The 18,784-nt window shown below is 54.4% G+C and overlaps 4 protein-coding genes and 1 long non-coding RNA gene across 5 annotated transcripts in view; 3 read left to right on the top strand and 2 right to left on the bottom strand.

Moving 5' to 3' along the window:
* The first annotated feature begins 1,304 nt into the window (after positions 1-1,304).
* On the top strand, positions 1,305-2,022 carry PSPN (persephin). The gene is made up of 2 exons (XM_040461681.1): positions 1,305-1,625; positions 1,712-2,022. The coding sequence occupies exons 1-2, from the start codon at positions 1,493-1,495 to the stop codon at positions 2,017-2,019; spliced, it is 441 nt and encodes a 146-aa protein (XP_040317615.1). The 5' UTR covers positions 1,305-1,492; the 3' UTR covers positions 2,020-2,022.
* Positions 2,023-2,285: 263 nt separating this feature from the next.
* ALKBH7 (alkB homolog 7) lies at positions 2,286-4,023 on the bottom strand. The gene is made up of 4 exons (XM_040461680.1): positions 3,774-4,023; positions 2,951-3,124; positions 2,737-2,861; positions 2,286-2,524 (listed from the first exon to the last, which is right to left on the bottom strand). The coding sequence occupies exons 1-4, from the start codon at positions 3,975-3,977 to the stop codon at positions 2,362-2,364; spliced, it is 666 nt and encodes a 221-aa protein (XP_040317614.1). The 5' UTR covers positions 3,978-4,023; the 3' UTR covers positions 2,286-2,361.
* A 187-nt stretch (positions 4,024-4,210) lies between these two features.
* On the top strand, positions 4,211-6,014 carry LOC121021370 (uncharacterized). Its single transcript, XR_005786524.1, has 2 exons — positions 4,211-4,802; positions 5,245-6,014. It is a non-coding gene; the product is annotated as an uncharacterized LOC121021370 (long non-coding RNA).
* Positions 6,015-6,251: 237 nt separating this feature from the next.
* Positions 6,252-11,635, bottom strand: CLPP (caseinolytic mitochondrial matrix peptidase proteolytic subunit). Its single transcript, XM_040461674.1, has 6 exons — positions 11,403-11,635; positions 11,250-11,321; positions 10,641-10,737; positions 9,475-9,662; positions 8,594-8,699; positions 6,252-6,627 (listed from the first exon to the last, which is right to left on the bottom strand). Exons 1-6 carry the CDS (start codon positions 11,586-11,588, stop codon positions 6,455-6,457), a joined length of 822 nt encoding a protein of 273 aa, XP_040317608.1. The 5' UTR covers positions 11,589-11,635; the 3' UTR covers positions 6,252-6,454.
* A 121-nt stretch (positions 11,636-11,756) lies between these two features.
* ACER1 (alkaline ceramidase 1) overlaps positions 11,757-18,784 on the top strand; it is a 45,745-nt gene continuing 38,717 nt past the window's right edge. The window contains exon 1 of the mRNA XM_040461679.1: positions 11,757-12,137. The gene's annotated coding sequence lies outside the window, so the exon portion shown is untranslated. The remainder of the gene's footprint in view (positions 12,138-18,784) is intronic.

Here is an 18,784-nt window from a genome sequence, read left to right as displayed (position 1 = left end):
GCCACAGGACTGCGGCCTAAGGCCTCTCCCCACCAGGCCAGCCCACACGCCCTAGTGGTTAGGAGCCAGGGCCTGGTGTTCAGCAGGGTCTGGCTCCAAATCCTGGCCGTGTCGAATTCTGGGCGACTTTGGAGCAGTGACTCTTTTTGTCCGAAGGTGGTCTCAACGACACTGCGGTAGCCAGTACCCACCACTGCCGAGCGAGGGAAGCAGTGCAAGCAGGTGGGAGTTTGGGTCGGTCCAGCCCTCGCTAGTACGAAGAGCCAGCGGCCACTCCTGAGTTTGTGTCTGTGCCCGCCTGACACAGGCTTCCTGGGGCTCGGGGATGTGACTTGCGGTTTCAGCAGCAAATGCTCAATGGCCTCTGGCTTACACCCCTCCCCACAGCCTGGGCACCCCTGCGTCGCACGCCCCCGCCCCCCCCCCCCCCCCCCCCCCCCCCCGCAGCCATGTGTGCCCACGGTTTCTGGGTTTTGCCGGTCTGGGCTGCAGGGTCTTATCCGAGTTTTTACCTGGTCTTACCTGTGTGTGATCCAGCACCTCTTTAAACCTAAGTTATTTGTGCTTCTTTGCCTGGAAAACTCTCGCGAGCTTCTGTCAGGCGGCGTATCACACGCTTAAATGCGCCATCTCTCTGTCCTCAGAACCTCACGTGGGAAAGACTGATTAGCTCCCTCTCACAGGTAAGGGATGGTCTCATTTCCTTGATATTACAGGGGCCAGGCATGGAAGCCACTGGAAACTGCTGCTGTGCCTCTCAGACCCAGCGGGCTTAAGCTCCCCTCCCGCCCTGATGCCAGGACAGGGCTGAGGTTCCAGGTCCCAGGGGCCTCAGGTGGGCCTTCTAGAGACAGGAGTTCCTGCAGGGTGAGCTTCCGACCCTTGAGTCCCAGTTCTTGGCTGTCTCCAGGCCTCTCCCTTTTCCTGTTTTGGTGCTGGCTCAGCCAGGCCCGGAGACAGGGGCATGATGTCTTAATCCTCCGGGTGGCAGCCATGATGGATTCTCCACTGGCTTGGCCACCTGCTGACCCCTCCCTTCCCACACACCTATCTGCCCCACCCGGCGCCCGACGTGGGGACCCCTGAGCCCTGGCACCCTGCCTGAGTGCGGAGGGGCCACCCTGGCGGGCCCACGATGCCCCCCAACTCTTTCCAGAAAGCAGGTGGGGTGGGGGACCGGGCTGCCCGCCCTGGGCTCGGCTCTGGCTGCCACAAGAGTCGTAAATCAGGGGAAGAGGGGGTGTCGGAAACGGGTCTGCGGAATGTCTGGATGGGGCAGGGAGGGGGTGAGTGCTTAACTCTTAGAAGCACAGGGTGTGGGGCCAAGGGACTGGCTTGCCTGGCCCTGAGGATGCGGAAGAGCAGCCGGTACGGGACGCGGGGTCCTCCTGCTACTACAGCAGCGGCAACGAAGAGGTTATTTCCCCCAGCCCAGGCTGGGGAATAAATTGAGGGTGCGAGGCGTCCCCACCCTCGGGATCTGCCTGTCACAATGGCCACAGGAAGAGTCCTACTCTGCTCTTTGCTGCTCCTCTCGCTGCAGCCGGGCCTCGGCAGGGGCCCTGGTGCTCGGGGGGCTCCGGTGGTGGAGGAAGAGCCACGAGGGACCCTGAGGCCGCAGCTGGGTAAGAACCCCCCGGACCCTGCACGACTCCCCCACTCCTTCCTGCTCAGACCCTGCTCGCTGTCAGCTGCCCCTTGTCCCCTGCAGGTGCCCGCCTGCGCAGAGCCCTGGCCAGCCCGTGCCAGCTGTGGAGCCTGCCCCTACCTGTGGCCGAGCTGGGTCTGGGCTACGCTTCCGAGGAGACGGTCATCTTCCGCTACTGTGCAGGCAGCTGCCCCCGCGGTGCCCGCACCCAGCACGGCCTGACGCTGGCCCGGCTGCGGGGCCAGGGCAGGGCCCACGGCGGGCCCTGCTGCCAGCCCACCCGCTACACCGACGTGGCCTTTCTCGATGACCGCCACCGCTGGCAGCGGCTGCCCCAGCTCTCGGCGGCTGCCTGCAGCTGCGGCGGCTAAGGACGCCAGGCCTGGGGCCCTGCAGCCGCTTGAGGAGCCCTGCTGACCTATTTATCGGAGACTTGGACGCCGATGAGATCAGAGGGGCGGTGGGCTGGGGGCCGCCTGCAAGGAGCATAATAAAGGAAACTGCTGCTGCATGACTGTGTTCAGCCAGGGTGTGCCCTGACCCTGCCACCGAGCTCCCTGTGCGTGGACAGGGAGGATCCTGGGCTTCCCCTGCACCTCTCGGCGCCTGCAAGCAGCCAGCTCAAGGAAGGCCAGTCTGTCCATTTTCCAACTTTATTCACAAACGTGGTGTGTGTCTGGTGCGGGGGAGAACCTGAGGGAAGGGCCCCGCGTTCAGCAGGCTGTGGGGGGCTGCCCAGGCTCACCTGGTCCCATCCCCTCAGGGAGGGAGCGGCAGATCACAGAGATGCGTCGGCCCCGGGGAACCCGACGCCCCCCAAAAAAGGACTCTTCATCCCGAAGAATCTCATGGGAGAAGTCATAACGGGCCGAGCCCCTGCAAGAGAAAACAGGCTCGGGCTGGGTGGGGTGAGGGCAGCCCCTGCGCAGGGCAGGCTGCCTGGTGGGTGGGGCGCGCGGGAGGGGGGTGGGGGGAGGAGATGATCGCGTCTGCGGGGAGGGCTGAATAAGAGAAGGTGCGCAACGTGTGAGGTGGGTGAGCATCTGATGAGTTACGGGTGGGGTGGGGGCTCCTTGGCTGAGCAGTACCTAAGGATGTAGAGGGAGCCTGGCTCCAGCAAGAGTTCCAGCCACTCCCCCGGCTCCTGGGTGTGCACCAGCCGCATGACGCTGGGAGATAGTAGGGATAGGCCAGCGATGGTGGCTCCACAGAACTGGAAGAGAGGGCATGGCGGCCAGTCAGTCTGTGGCCTGGCCGGCCCACCCCCAGCTGGGGGGCTCCAAGGCTCTGGCCGCCGCCCACCTTGATGCTGTCCACATGTGGCTTGATGTAGCCCCGAGGTTCCAGGTCCAGCACATGCACCGAGGACAGCAGGGTCTGGCCAGGGCTAAAGGCGGCCGCTTGCACACGCTGCAGGATGGCCCGGCTTGCCTCTGACCAGCGTGACTTTTCTGTCTCTCGGAAGCCGTGGATGGCCTGCACGGAGAACTTGGGTCAGGCCAGGAAGCTCTCAGAGGGAACAGGGAAACTGAGGCACGGTGGTGGGGGGCAGAGTGCAGAGCAAAGGACTGGTTTTCCCAACATGACCCTTGACCCCGCCTTCAACTCACCACCTTGGTCCTATCTACCCTATAATCCTGGGTCTCAAACCCCAACCCCAACCCTTACCCCATCTAGGTCTAGTCCTACTCCTTTGTATCCGCCCTTGAGCTCCAATTCAGTCCCAGATCCAGTCCCCAACGCTGCCCCCCCCCCCCCCGCAATACTCAATTTTGTCTCCGCCCACAACTTGATCCCACTCCAGTCCTCTGTCTCCGCACCCAACTGGTGACCCTCCCTCATCTCGCTCCACACCTGTTTCCGCCCCTAACCTTGGTCCTGTCCCCCAAGCACCCCACAGTTCCAAGTCTGCCCTCCAGTTACGGCCCTGCCCTCATCGCCAAAGTGCTTTCCCAGCCAGCAAAACACCTCGGCATCAAACTCCGCCCCATGCCGCCAGCCGCGTTCCCAGCCGTAGCCCCCGGCGACCCAGCGCTCCACCCCAGTCTTCACCTCTAACGTCACTGGCCCCGCCTCCGCCGTAGCCCCGCCCCCGAGGCCCGCCCCCCGGGGCCGCCGGCCTCACCGCGTCCCAGTGATCGTATTCGTAGCGGCGGCGGCGCAGCTCGGGCTCCAGCTCGCGGCTCAGCGTCTCCTCCTCGGCCGTGCTCAAGAAGCCGGGCCGCACCAGGGCCGCGTCCCGAAGGCGGCTTAGTACGGCTGGGCCCGAGCCCCGCACCCAGCTGGACCGGGGAAGGGTCCCCAGCGCCAGGCGGCCACTTGCGGCCATAGCCCCCAGAGCCGGGTCTTGGAAGCTGTCGGAGTCAGGGCAACGCCCCCGCTCCGGAGCCATTGGCTGTGGCTTCACCGAGCCCCTTCGGTGATTGGCCTTCCTCGGAGTCCCGCCTTGCTCTCCGCCCCGTCAAGAATGCTGGTTGCTGCTCAGCTCGCGTCTCAAGCTATTGGCTCCCCATAGCACCCGCCTCCTTTCGCGCGCTATTGGGCGTCGTCCGCGGTGGAGGCCGGGGGTCGGGGCTCGGCCGCGAGTTATGGCCTCGAACTCGAGGTCAGGAGTTGCAGGAGGATTTAGGCCAACGCCCAGGTTGTGGAGTTGGCCAGGACTAGAGATTAAGGGGACAGCACAGTCAGGCCTGAGATGAAGGGGTCAAAGGCACAGAGGTCAGGGCCAGAGGTCAAAGGCACAGGGAGTGGGGCCAATTTAGAGGTTGGGGTCAAAGGTTAAAACCAAGCATCACCCTTTTCCCCTCGGGATTGTGTTATTCCCACCCCTGTACAAACAGACTGGCTCCCACCCGCCTGGGTGTCTCCCTATTTGTTGATCATCTGACTCTCGATGTCAGCTCAGGTCATGATCCTAGAGTGGTGGGATGGTGTCTCTTTATACTTCAAGTCACCGGAAATATCAAGGACAGATGTCACAACCCGTCCTAATCCAATCATCAAAATTCAGAGGAAAGTCCACAGGACAAAGGACCTTGTTTCTCCAACAAGGGAATTTCAAAGGAAGACAAGAAAAAGAGGGAGAGATTGAGACAGAGATTAAGGGCAAAACCCACAGTTAAAGAGACTTTGAGATATCTCCACCAGTTGCAAGGTATGCGCCTTATTTGGAAGTTGATTTGAACAAATTAATAAAAATAGAGAAAACTGGGGAAATTTGGACACTGTTGACTATTTGACCGTAGTAAGTACTGTTATTTTTTTAGGTTTCAAATGGCATTGTGGTTGTCTTTTAAAAGATTTATCCTTTTAGAAATACCTGTGGAAATATTGACTCCCTGACCCCTCCAGTGACAGCCCCATGTTCTCTGCTCTCCTTATACAACAAAGTTCCTTGAAGAACTTGTCCAGCTCCCCTGTCTTCCTGCCCCTGCTGTCTGGCTGCACTCCAATCTGGCTTTGGCCCCCACAGCACGGGAAATGCTCCTACTTGAGGCATAGTGACTTCCACTGTGCCAAATCCAGCAGCCAGTTCTTAGCCTGACTGCTTATTTATAGAGATACGTTCTTATTTCATTTTACATTTTTATCCCCAGCTCTGACCGCAGATTCATCATCTCCTGGGATGTCTAAGGCACATCAACACCAGTAACGGCCAAACTCAACTTCTGATTCCCGGTCCCCCAACCAGTTCATGGGCTCAAGCCAGGCGTCTGACTCTGCACTGACAGCTCCGAGCTTGGAGCCCAGAACCTGCTTCAGATTCTGTGTCTCACTGTCTCTCTGCCCCTCCCTCGCCCCTCCCCTGTTCGCACTCTGCCTCTCTCTCAAAAATAAACACACACTAGGGGCGCCTGAGTGGCCCAAAAAAACCCGAAGCCCTGGCTGGAATCTGACCCCCTCTGACCACCTAGCTGGGGCTGCCAGCCTTCTTCTGATTATTCTGATTAGTCCACTTGTCCTAATGGGTCTCCAGGCTTCCATGCCGGCTGCACTTTGCCCACCCCTCCATGGGAGTCCTAGTAGTCCTGCTTTTTGTTCTTCTCAGAACCCTCCCGGGCTCATCTCCTTCCTTGCTCACATCTACCAGGCATGAAGATCTGTCCTCCTTCCTTTCTGCTCTCAAATCTCCACTGTCCCCCTGCCACTCCACTTCAGCCACCTGAGCCTCCTTCTGGCCCCTCCCACAATGGTAGCCACAGTCCTGCCACAGGGCCTTTGCACTTGCTATGCCCGCTGCCTAGACTGCTGTGTTCCTCCCTCACCTCAGATGTCTTTGTTCAAGCCTCACCTCAGCAAGGCCTTCACTGGCCACCCCATCTAAAACTGTCACGCACTCACACTGCATGTCTGTTTCCCTGCTTTTAAAAAAAACTGTCTACTCCCACAAGAATAAGTTCTTTGAGGACAGGGATCGTTGTTTTCTTCACAATACGCCGTGGTCTCTAGAACGGTGCCTGAAATGTCGTATTTGCTCAGTAGAGTTTGCTGAAGTTAGGGAACTGAAGGTCAGAGTCTCAGGGTCAGGGCGAAAGCAGAAGAGGCCTCATGAAGGGCACACGGGTGCGTGCCACGGTGGAGTGGGGAGGGAAGGCGACACAGATGGGGATCAAAGACTACAAAGATTTAATTGAAAATCACAGTGTCTCATTCAAGATATCTGCCCTTAGCGGCACCCCCAAATCCGAGTTCCTCCTGAGGCCCTTCCAGCTCAGCAGCGAGGGGTGGGCAGGGCTTCAGCTGCAGGGTCTGACCGGCGCCTGGCCCCCCACCCCCAGCTTTCCTCTAGAGGGTGAGGGCCAGGTCTCAGACGCTTGCTGGGGCAGGTTCTGCTGTGGCCGCGGCCGCCACAGGCTCCTTTTGCACCAGCTCAGGCTCATCCTCACCGTCCTGGGGAGGGTGGACCAGAACCTTGTCTAAGATTCCAAACTCCTGGGCCTCCATGGGGCTCATGTAACGGTCCCGCTCCATGGCCGACTCTGCAGGGGAAGCAAGAAGCAGGACGTGTGCGGTTAAGGGCAGACACCTGGGGCCAGGTTTGGGTCCCCGTCCTGCGGCTGCTTTGCTGCGTGGCCTTGGCCTCCCCCTCTCGGTGCCTCGGTTTCCCCATCGGTAAAATACCCGTTTCCATTTTGCCTTTTTTTTCACTTGTTACTGATGTATAATGTACACCCAGCAAAGGGCACAGATGGTAAGTGGACAGTGTGAATTTCAGCCTGAACTTGCCCACAAGGCCAGCACCCAGATCGAGAAATGGGATGTCACCAGACCCCCCCTGACCACTGCTGCCCTGCTGGAGCCACTGACTCCTCTGGCCCCAGAGGAACCACTAGCCTCACGCTGGGCTCATAGCATAGATAAGTCTGCTTCTTTTTTGTTTGTAAATGCGTGGAATCAGGGAGTATCTACTCCCTTTCGCCACTCAGCAACAGGATTTCGAGGTTCAGCCAGGCTGCCGTGTGTCGCTGTGGACGGGTCTCTCTCGTTGCCATATGGCGATTCCACAGCATAAACAAAGCCCTGACGCCCTCGTCCCGCTGGCCACGTGGGTGTTTTCCAGGGCAGGGTCGCATACACAGGACTGCCGAAGCACTCCCTTCTCTTGGTTACATGCTGAGCAGGGGGGAACCATGGCATTTTGGGCATTTTTAGCCCGAGCTGGTAGTGCCAGATGGCTTTCTACTGCATCTGTATCGTTTTCACTGCCACCCGCAGCGGGTAAGCGTTCTGGTTGCTCCACGGGCATCTGGTGCTGTGTTTTGTATTTTAGCGGTTCTAGTGGATTGAAATGCTGTCTCGCTGTGGCCTTAATTTGCCTTTCCCTAAAAGCTGGTCATGTCAGTTTTTTTAAAAAAGTATATTGGGGCACCCGGGTGTCTCAGTCGGTTGAGCGTCCGACTTCAGCTCGGAGTCTGTGAGTTCGAGCCCCGCGTCAGGCTCTGTGCTGACAGCTCAGAGCCTGGAGCCTGCTTTGGATTCTGTGTCTCCCTCTCTCTCTGCCCCAACCCGCTCGCATTCTGTCTCTGTCTCTCTCAAAAATAAATAAACATTAAAAAAAAAATTAAAAAAAAATATATATGGGCTGGGGCGCCTGGGTGGCTCAGTCGGTTGAGCATCCGACTTCAGCTCAGGTCGTGATCTCACGGTTCGTGAGTTCTAGCCCTGCATTGGGCTTTGTGTCAGAGCCTGCTTTGGATTCCCTGTCCCCCTCTCTCTGCCTCTCCCTTGCTTATGGTTGCTCTCTCTCTCAAAAATAAATAAACATTAAAAAATATACATATATACACACACACACAAGATAATATATATATATATATAACGTGTAAAAATATATACGTATATATACACACATACACACACTGGCTAATTTATTTATCTTATTTATTTATTTTTGAAGGAGGCTCCATGCCCAACGTGGGGCTTGAGCTCCCAACCCTGAGATCAAGAGTGGCATGCTCTACCGACTGGGCCACGCAGGCACCCCTAATGATGTTCTTTTTAAATATCATCACTAAAGATGACGGGCATCTTTTCTTGTATTTCTTGGCCATTTGGAATATTCTTTACTGAGGACCCTGTTCAAACCTTTGACCCACTTCAGTGAAGTTTTTGCCAGGGTTCTGCAAGGAGGTCTTTTTAAAGTGCTTCGAACAGGGGTTCTCAGGTGACGGTGATTTTGACCCCTGGGGGACACCGGGTGATGTGTGGAGGCAGTTTTGGTGGTCACCCATGGAAGGTGCTACTGACATCCAGTGGGCAGTGGCCAGGAACGCTGCTCTATGTCCTCAATGGCCAGGACGGCCCCCACAACAGAAGATGACCCAGCCCTGAGTGTCAGCAGGGCCAGGGTCGAGAGGCCCTGGCTTAGCACAAGGCCTGTCGCATATGTTCGTGTTGGCTAAAGTAAGGAGCAGCTGGCAGTCTGCCTGGGGCGGGGACACTCACCAATCACCTGCAGGCTCTGTTTGGTGTGCTTGGCATAGATACTGTAGAGCTGCTTCTTGAGTTTCATGATCTCCTCCGCCTGGATGGCGATGTCTGTGGCTTGGCCCTGGGGGGTGTCCCAAGGGGGTCAAGGGGGAGAAGGTTAGAATGAGCGTCAGCCGCGCACAGGGAGGCTGGGGAGGGTGTTCAGACAGGTGGGACAGGGCTTCTCGAGTCCTTCCACATCCTGCTGCGTCTTCAACCGCCATCGGGAAGGCTTCCGGTGTGAATTACACTGTCTTCCGTTCTGCGCGTGGAGCCTCGCCCTTCCCAGGGCAAGGGGATTCCTGGAGACAGCGGCCAGCTGGCCCACGAGTTTCACGTGCAAACCGGCTGATCCAGAGGGCACACCCTCACCACCTCCTCCGTGGGGCTCTCACGTTCGGGGCCACTATCCCATGCCCCATCACCCCGGGGCCCAGTGCCAGAGAACTAGGCCAGCCCCCACACCCCAGAGTCCCCTGACATTATTCAAACTAGCCAGTCCTGAGCCTGCTTGCCCTGCCTCACAGTTCCTTCCTGCAGAAACCACAGTAAAGTCCTTGTCCCTTGTCCGCTGCCCCTCCCCACTCCTGCCCGGCCTCCTGACAGACCCCGGTGCTTCTCGTGTGGCCCTGCATGGCCTGGCATGCCCCCACCCCCTCCTGCCCCCTGGGAACTGGGCATTAAAAACTGTCTTTCCAATGGTGGTCCTCTCCTGATCTGCTGGCCTCGCCAAACGTGAATCCAAATAAAACCTATGGTTCAAAACACTGACACTCCCACACGGCGTCCACCCAGTAGCTCCTTCTGTTCAGACACCACCCCCCATCCCGCAGCAGCCTGCAGGGCCTGGCACTCACCCGGGCGCCCCCAGACGGCTGGTGGATCATGATGCGGGAGTTGGGAAGCGAGTGGCGCATGCCCGGGGTGCCAGCAGCCAGAAGCAGGGAGCCCATGCTGGCGGCCTGGCCCACGCACCATGTGCAGATGGGGTTCAGGATGTACTGCATCGTGTCGTAGATGGCCAGGCCCGAGGTCACCATGCCACCTGGTGGGGGTGGGGGCGGGGGGTGGTAATGAGGGGCTGTGCCGGCTCCTGGCCCGCATGCTTTCTCGGCTGCGCCCCTGGTCTTGGGGAGAGCTTGTGCAGAGGCAGCCCTTTAAAGCAGGCATGGCACGATCTCGCCGTCCGGGAGTTCGAGCCCCGCGTCGGGCTCTGGGCTGATGGCTCAGAGCCTGGAGCCTGTTTCCGATTCTGTGTCTCCCTCTCTCTCTGCCCCTCCCCCGTTCATGCTCTGTCTCTCTCTGTCCCAAAAATAAATAAACGTTGAAAAAAAAAAAATTTACAGCAGGCGTGGCAAACGCAAATACTTCCAAGGGTAGAGAGGTGAGGAAACAGGTGACGCGAATTAAGCGACTGGTCCAGTTACCACCTGTGCACATGGGCCCAGGGGGACCAGACCTGTCAAGCTTTCACGAGAAGCTGGAAATCGGGGAGCCGTGGCCCAGAGGGAAGCTCTGGAGCCGGCCTGCCCTCGCAGTTTCATCTGTGTGACGACGAACCCAGCCTCTCAGAGCAACAGGGTCTCCTGGCAGATTGGGGATAACTAAACAGTCCCTACCTCGTGAGGCCGCCACGAGGACAAGATGAACTAAATGCCTATAAAGTACTTGGGTGTGGGGCCCAGTAAGCGTCCAACCAAGATGCGCTATTGTCTTTGGGGGCGGGAGTGGTGCTGGTGGCGGCAGCTACCGATTTGAAAACGCTGACCACCGGGTCAGGTTAGTAAAGTGTTAGGTGTGGGATCAAAGAGGCAGGTTCAGCTGCCGGCTTGTGAACCCAGACATAAAAGCAAGGACCAGGCAACTTTTGGAGGTTTGGGCACAGTGTTGGGATTCTGAAGGAGGCTCAGCACCCTTTCTTCCTCCACAGGGACAGCGTTCCTGATCAGGGGGGTCTCTATCCCCTGAGTCACCTCAAGTGTCCCCAGAAGCGCCCCTGCCACCCAGGGAAGGCTCTGCTCACCAGGGCTGTTGATGTACATGTGGATGGGTTTCTTGTTGCTCTCGGACTGCAGGAACAGCAGCTGTGCGATGACCAGGCTGGCCACGCTGTCGTCGATCTGCAAGTAAGCAGGCAGGGTGGGGTGGCCCACGTCGGGGGTAAGGAGAGGGCTAATGGAAGCAATTATGGGGTGGCTGGGGACGAGTCAGGGGAAGCGGGATGGATGTCAGAGCCCAAGAGAGACGGTGGGGGAGAATTCAGGACCAAGGAGGGGAGGTGGTGAAGGGTGGTAGGGACCCACGGGGGTTGGGGCCCAGGAAGCCGGGAGTCATGGGCTTAGGGCAAGGAAGGGAAGGGGTCACATGGGTTGGGGAGAAGGATTAGAGCCAGGAATGAGGGAGGAGGATCACTAGTGAGGGAGGGAGTCAGAGTTCAAGAAGGGAAGAGCAGAGGGTTTGAGGAAGGGGTGAGATGGGGGATCAGGGCCCAGGAAGTGGGGCGTCAGACTGGTACCAGTGCAGAACCCAGGTAGGAAAGTAAAAGGAGGGGTCAGGAGGTCAAGGGGGTTCGAAGAGGAGGGGAGCGTGGGGTCTGGGCAAGCGCAGAGGAGGGTCCCGGCGGGGAACTCACCGGACCCATGACACACACGATGCGCTCCCGCAGCAGACGTGAGTAGATGTCATAGGCGCGCTCGCCGCGACCCTGGGGGAGAGAGACAGAAAGAACCTCCAGCCCCGTGACCCCCGACGCCCTCCCCAGGCCAAGTTCCCGCGGCTGCTGTACCGTCTGCTCCACCACGATGGGAATGAGCGGGAGAGCCCGGGCCGCCGTCGCGTGCAGGCTCCGCTGCAGGGCCAGGCCGGTCTTGGGCGTCCGATGCGGGGGGAAGCGGGCGGCGAGGCGAGGCCCCAGCGCGGGGCAACCACCTGCCGCCACCCGGGCCCCCCCAACCAATATTCCCGGCCACATCCCGCTGCAGTCCCTCTCGGCTTCCGTCCGATGGCGGAACTACAACTCCCGGCGTGCTTTGCGCCTAGGGCGCATGCTCACCAGGTCGCCCACAGCCTGGGAGGTGGGGCGGAGCACGAAGGGGGCGGAGCCGGAGAACGTTTGAAGCCAGCAGTTCTGGTCACCTTACGTGATGAATTTGTCGTTCCTTATTTAATTTTTTTTTTCCATATTCAAGTTATGTTTTTTCCTGTCGTTCTTTTAATTTAAAAATCAGCTCCTGGGGTGCCTGGCTGCTCAATCGGTGGAGCGTCCCACTTGATATCGGGGTCGTGAGTTAAGGCCCCACATTGGGCGTAAAGCTTACTTAAAAAAAAATAATAATATTATAAATAAAAATCAGCGCCATTGTGCCCACTGAGCCCTGGCCTAGCCGAGTTTCCAGTTCGGTGGAGCTGACTCCTTACTGAGACCTTTTCTTTCATCTATGGACTCAGGCTGTTGGGAGCCCAAGGAAAGGTGTTGCAGACTCTGTCTGGGAGATGCCTGTGGAAAGGTTTCCTAGGAGAAGTGAGTATTGGAGCTGGGTTTTGAAGGGTGGATAGGAGTTTGTTAGGTGGGAAAAGACATTTCTGGTAGAGGGAGGAGAACGGGCAGAGAGATGGAAGTAGGAAGGTTCCCGGTAACGTTTGGGACCTCTCTTTACCTGCCAGTCGTCTCAAGGCGAATTCTTTTTCATCTTTCGGCTCAAATGCCACCTTCTTAGAGTTGTCCCCAGAGTCTAGAACTGTGCCTGGTACACAGTAGGTGCTTATTAACTACACTTTGCAGCAAGAGGTGACAAGGGAGGCAGGTTAAGAGCTGAGGGCTGTAGAGGCAGCTGCCCCACCCGCCAAACTGGCTCAACCCCTGACGTGCTGTGTGATCTTAGGTCATTGCTTAACACCTTTGAGCCTGAAGTTTCTCATCTGGAAAATGGCAGTGATCGAACCAATCTCAGGGAAGGATTTAAAGATACCTGCTGCTGTCGGGCTCTCTGCTGCTGGTGCGGAGCCTGCTTTGGATCCTCTGTCCCCCGGTCTCTGCCCCTCTGTATCAAAAATAAATAAACATTAAAAAAAGGGATACCTTCTGCTGATGCAGCATATTGGAGGCACCTGACTTCAGATCTTGGCTCCATTACTTACTAGCTGTGTGTCCCTGCGCCTCAGTTTTCCATCTGTAAATAGGGATAATGATATTAACGAACATCCTAAGGCTGTTGTAAGGTCCTCAGAATGGGCATTCACTATCTTTTAAAAATATTTTTTAACATTTATTCATTTTTGAGAGACAGAGCGTGAGCAGGGGAGAGAGGGAGACACAGAATCCGAAGCAGGCTCCAGGCTCTGAGCTGTCAGCACAGAGCCTGATGCGGGGCTTGAACTCATGAACCACAAGATCATGACCTGTACCAAAGTCGGACTCTTCACCGACTGAGCCACCCAGGCGCCCCTGTATTCACTATTGATGGGTATTCATTATTGATGTGTTAGCCAGGAACCACAGGGGTGCAAGAAGTCCTCCCTTAGGAGGGGCCTTTTGAGGTGGGTTTTGACAGATAGATAGGAGTTCACCAGGCAGACAGTGCCTAAATGCTGGACCCTCAAATTGATGCTGGGTGCCATAGACAAGGGTACACTCTGTGTTCACACAAATCCTGGTCTCATGGGGACAGAGAACAGGACATGGGAAAGTGGAAAAGCTTAGAGGAGGCCTTGGAGGCACCCCTGGAAGAAGGCTTAGATCTAGGCCTCACTGACAGGGCTTGGGGGCCGGGGGTCAGTGTCCAGGCACTGGGAGTGACATTCCCCAGTGGGGACTGTGGAGGTAGTGGGCAGCATGGAATGTCCCAGTTTCTGCTATGAGTCAGGTGGGTGGCCCTGCCCAGCCAGTTCCCCTAGGGCCCAAGCGCCTGCCCTACCCTGGGGAGAAGGGTGAGCCATCAGGTGCTGCCGCCCCTGCAGTCCCTCCCCCAAAACTCCGCCCCGGCCCCCCCCCCCCCCCCGCCACTGCCTCCCTTTGCTTCACCGGCTCTGCCTGTCCACAGATCAACTACTTTTCACCTCCTCTGTCCTTGTTTCCACCCTCTGTAATGTGTGTTCCAGCTTAACCTGTGTCCTGCAGTTATTTCTTCATTCAGCACCCTGAGAAAGCTCACCGAACCATATTCCTCCCTTGGCTCCCCGTCACCCTCGCTGACCTCTTCCCTCACTTGCCTCCAGCCTCCTGACCCACTTCGCTCTAGCAGTGACACTGGCCAGCTTTCTGTTCCTCAAACACACCAAGCCCCATCCAGGCACCTGGGCTTTGCTGGCATCCTCTTCCTGAATCCAGCTCCTTTCCAACCCACAGATCTCCCCCCAGATGTCACCTCCTTAGGGAAGCCTTCCCTGATTCCCCTTGCTAATCCCAGAGACACTCTGTGACCTTTGCTTCTTTAAATGGCTATCCAAAAACAATTACATCAGTTCTTTTGTTTTCCTGTTTATCATCTGTGGGAGGTGAGCTCCTTTGAAGCCAAAGGTCTTTTTCAGCTCTATGGTCCTTGGGACAGTATTTATGACACCTTTTTTTTTTTTAATTTTTTTTAATGTTTATTTATTTTTGAGACAGAGACAGAGCATGAACAGGGAGGGGCAGAGAGAGAGGGAGACATAGAATCTGAAACAGGCTCCAGGCTCCGAGCCGTCAGCACAGAGCCCAACGCGGGGCTCGGATGCTTAACCGACCAAGCCACCCAGGCGCCCCTATGACACCTTTTTATCAGGACTCACAAGGAGAGATGCATCTTATATAGTGTCTGAGCCCACAAAAATACAAAAGTTTCATGAAATGATATTTATCCTTATTTTGAGCAATCACCTTCTGGTATTTTCTAATTTTTCCTGTTCTAGTCTGTTTCATTTACATTGGACTTTCTCAGCCTTGGGACTAGTGACATTCTAGGTTGGATAATTCTTTGTTTGGGGAAGGCCATCCTGTGTATTGTGGGATGTTGAGCCCCATCAGTGGCATTGACCCACTAGACGCCTGTGGCGCTCCCCCATCATAACAATCGAAATGTCTGAGACATTCCCAAGTGTCCTCCTGGAAGGAAGAATTGCTTGCTGTTGAAAATCACTGATTTAATTTTTTAAATTTTATTTATTTTGAGAGAGGGGGTGGAGCAGAGAGAGGGAGAGAGAGAATCCCAAGCAGGGTTCACACTCTGATCACGGAGCCGATGTGGGGCTCTAACTCACGAATCATGAGATCATGACCTGAGCAGAAACCAAGAGTTGGACGCTTGACCGACTGAGCCACCTGAAAATCACTGATTTATTTTTTTTTTTTAATTTTTTTTTCAACGTTTTTTATTTATTTTTGGGACAGAGAGAGACAGAGCATGAACGGGGGAGGGGCAGAGAGAGAGGGAGACACAGAATCGAAAACAGGCTCCAGGCTCCGAGCCATCAGCCCAGAGCCTGACGCGGGGCTCGAACTCACGGACCGTGAGATCGTGACCTGGCTGAAGTCGGACGCTTAACCGACTGCGCCACCCAGGCGCCCGAAAATCACTGATTTAAATTAAAGTGGAGAGTGACCCGAAATGCTGAAATGAAAAAAACAAAAACAAAAACAAAAACAACTTCTGAACAGTTTCTGGCACATTGTAGGCATTCAGTTACTGTGTGACTTATTCCTCCTGACTTGTGAAATCTGTTCTCAGTGAATGAGTCCATATAAGTAGGTGGTAAGGGAGTGAGGGATGGAGGGAAGGAGGAATGTTTTGATGCTTGGCTATAAAATCAGTCCGTCCCACTGGTTTTAGGTTATTACTCTGTGGTCAAAGAGAAGCTCTACATACTGTTACCTGTTCTTTGATGTATGCAAAACAGGCCTATTGAAATGGATAGAAATTGAAAATTAAGAAAAGAAATGGAAAACCCAGGGCTGAAGAGGCCGTGGGTAGATGGATACCCCCATAAACAGCTCACACACAGACATTGCTACACTTCTCTGGAAAGCAAGTTGATACCCCATTTCCGACTCCCATAGTCCACTTCCAGTTACTCATTTGTAGGAAATGACCAAAGGTGAGCACCAAGATTTGGCCCAGGGTTGTTTATGGCCGAACTGTTTATAACTGTTCTGACTGTTGTTTCAGTTAGCTAGTGCTGCGTGACAAATCATCCCATACACCTAGGGCTTTCAAACAGCCGTGGCTTATTCTCACAATCTGGGAATCTGGATTGGGCTCCTCTGATTGTCCTGTACACAGGGTTTGCTGGGGCTGGAATATCCACCGTGAACATCCTGCAGACACACATCTGGAGCCTCACCCCTGCCAGGGAGGCATCTCTTTCTCTCCATGTGGCTGCTTGGGCTTCCTCACAGTATGGTGGTCTTTAGGTCTCACCTGACAATCGGCTCCCAAGAGAGGAAGCAGAATTTACCTGTCTTCTTCTTTAAAAAATAAAAAAAAAAAGTTTATTTACTTATTTATTTTTGAGAGGGTTGGGGGAAGGGCAGGGAGAGGGAGAGGGAGACAGAGAATCTCAAGCAGGCTCCACATTGTCAGCACAGAGCCCGACGCGCGGCTCAGTTTCACTAACTGCAGATCATGACCTGAGCTGAGATCCAGAGTCAGATGCTTAACCACCTGAGCCTCCCAGGCGCCCCTGAAGCTACATGTCTTCTTAAAAGCTTGGCCCACACATCACATGGCAGCTCCTTTGCCACCGTCTGTCAGTCGGAGGAAGTCACATGGCCAAACCAAGATGCAAGGAGAAGGAAAGGGGAAATGACTCTTGGTGTGGGACGTGGCAGGGACGCACAGGATGGAAAGAATTGATGGTGGCCGTCTTCGGAGACAAGTCTAGCACACTTACATTAGCAGAGAATTGGAAATGAGTGTCCAGAAAGAGGGGCTGATTAAATCATATAAATTTTTTTTTTTGTTTTTGTTTTTAAATCATATAAAATGTTAAGTTACAACAATTATCAACAGTGCCTCCTCTGATCCAGGGTTTATTAGTTAGGCATGACTGCGAGTGCCAGTGACTTAGACAAGATAGAAATGTCTTTCCATCCAAGTGATAGTCTGGAGGTTGGCACTCAGGGTGGGCAGGGTGGCTCTGTACCATGGCGTCTCCAGAAGCCTTCTCCTCAGCCATTTCTAGGGCGGGGCTTTCCTTGTCTCGAAATCGAAATTGGGGCTTCAAGCTGGCACATTTCCATTCCAAGAAGCTGGATGGAGGTTGAGAGGAAAAAAAACAGGCAAAAGACACATGTCAGTCTTTTTTTTTTTTTTTTTTTTCCCGTACAATTAATTGTCAAATTGGCTAACATACCGTGTGTAAAGTGTGCTCTTGGTTCTTGGGGGTAGATTCCCGTGGTTCATCGCTTCCCTACAACACCCAGTGCTCATCCAACAATGCCCTCCTCAGTGCCCGTCACCCACTTTCCCCTCCCCCCACCCCCCCATCAACCCTCGGTTCTCTGTATTTAAGAGTCTCTTAGGGTTCGCCTCCCTCCCTGTCTGTTTGTACCTATTTTTCCCCTCCCCTCCCCCATGGTCTTCTGTTAAGTTTCTCAAGCTCCACATAGGAGTGAAAACATATGATATCTGTCTTTCTCTGACCGTTTATCTCATTCAGCATAATACCCTCCAGTTCCATCCACGTTGCGCGTGTCAATCAGTCTTGAAGGAGGGCCACCACCCCCCCCTCCACTTTTTTTGGCTACATAGCATTCCATGGATTCCATTATGTATGTATATATACGTATATATATACACATATACGTATGTATATATGATATATATAAATATGTGTATATGTATGTGTATATGTGCACACATGTAAATATATCAGCATAGGGGCACTTGGCTCCTATGCGGGTGGCTCAGTCGGTTAAGCGTCCAGCTCTTGATCTCAGCTCAGGTCATGATTTCACAGTTGGTGACTTTGAGCCCCACATCAGGCTGATGGTGTGGCGCCTGCTTGGGATTCTGTCTCTCCTTCTCTCTGTCCCTCCCCTGCTCGTATGCTCTCTCTTTCTCTCTCTTAAAGTAAGCATAAAAAAATTTAAATATATATATATAAGTATATATATTTACTATATATTATTCATATATAATTAATAAATCAATTATATTTAATTTTAATTATTAGATTAATTATTTTATAAGCATATATTATACAATAGAAATGTGAAATTATATATGATACAACTATAATTAATATATTAATGATTATACAATTAGCATATATTATATATAATATTTAATATATTCATTATATATATATTTAACCTGTTCCTTGCTGATGGATATCTTCACTGCGATGAAATACATTTTTCTCTTATCAGATTTGTCTTTTATGTTTTTTTGATGTTTATTTATTTGTTTTTGAAAGAGAGAGTGTGAGCAGGGGAGGGGCAGAGAGAGGGGGAGACACAGAATCCGAAGCAGGCTCCAGGCTCCGAGCTGTGGGCACAGAGCCCGACGTGGAGCTCAGACTCACAAACCGTGAGATCGTGACCTGAGCTGAAGTCGGACGTTCAACTGGACTGAGCCACCGGGGCGCCCCTCAGATTTATCTTTTAAAGAGACTCCAGCCTTGGAGACGCCTTCTTTATCCACACTCCCTCAGGAAGCCCCTTGGGGCTCTTGGCCTTAAATACCCGCCTATCTGATGCTTCCTAGGTTCGTCTCTCCCACCCAGATATCTCTCCCAAGCTCCAGACCTCCCTCCCTCTCATCTCCCCTTGGATGTCTGATTAGGCACCGAAATGACACGTCTGAGAAGAACTACTGATCTTATCCCCCACCCAAAGCACTGCCCCTTCCACCTGCCCCTGCTTGGAGCTGTTCTTCATTTCTGTCGCTTCACGGCCCAGAAGATGTTGGCTAATCCAGCGGGCTCAACCCTGCACGTCTGCCCAGAGCTCAGCACCTCCCCCCTGGTTGGAACCGCCATCACCTCTCACCCAGACAGTTGTAGACATTACCTCCTCCTATGTATCCCAGCCCCCACTCCTGCTCCCTTGTAAATTCTGTTCCCTTCAGTGGCTGGAGGAATCGTTTTATTTTTTATTTTGGTTTTCTTTTTTAATGTGTATTTATTTATTTTGAGAGGGAGAGAGAGCATGAGCAGGGGAGGGGCAGAGAGAGAGAGAGAATCCCAAGCAGG

Source organism: Herpailurus yagouaroundi, unplaced genomic scaffold (genome assembly GCF_014898765.1).
Source record: "Herpailurus yagouaroundi ecotype Mexico unplaced genomic scaffold, PumYag 295, whole genome shotgun sequence".
NCBI lineage: Eukaryota > Metazoa > Chordata > Mammalia > Carnivora > Felidae > Herpailurus > Herpailurus yagouaroundi.
The sequence above is the reverse complement of the archived record's forward strand: the minus strand, read 5'-3'. Positions and strand labels throughout refer to the sequence as shown.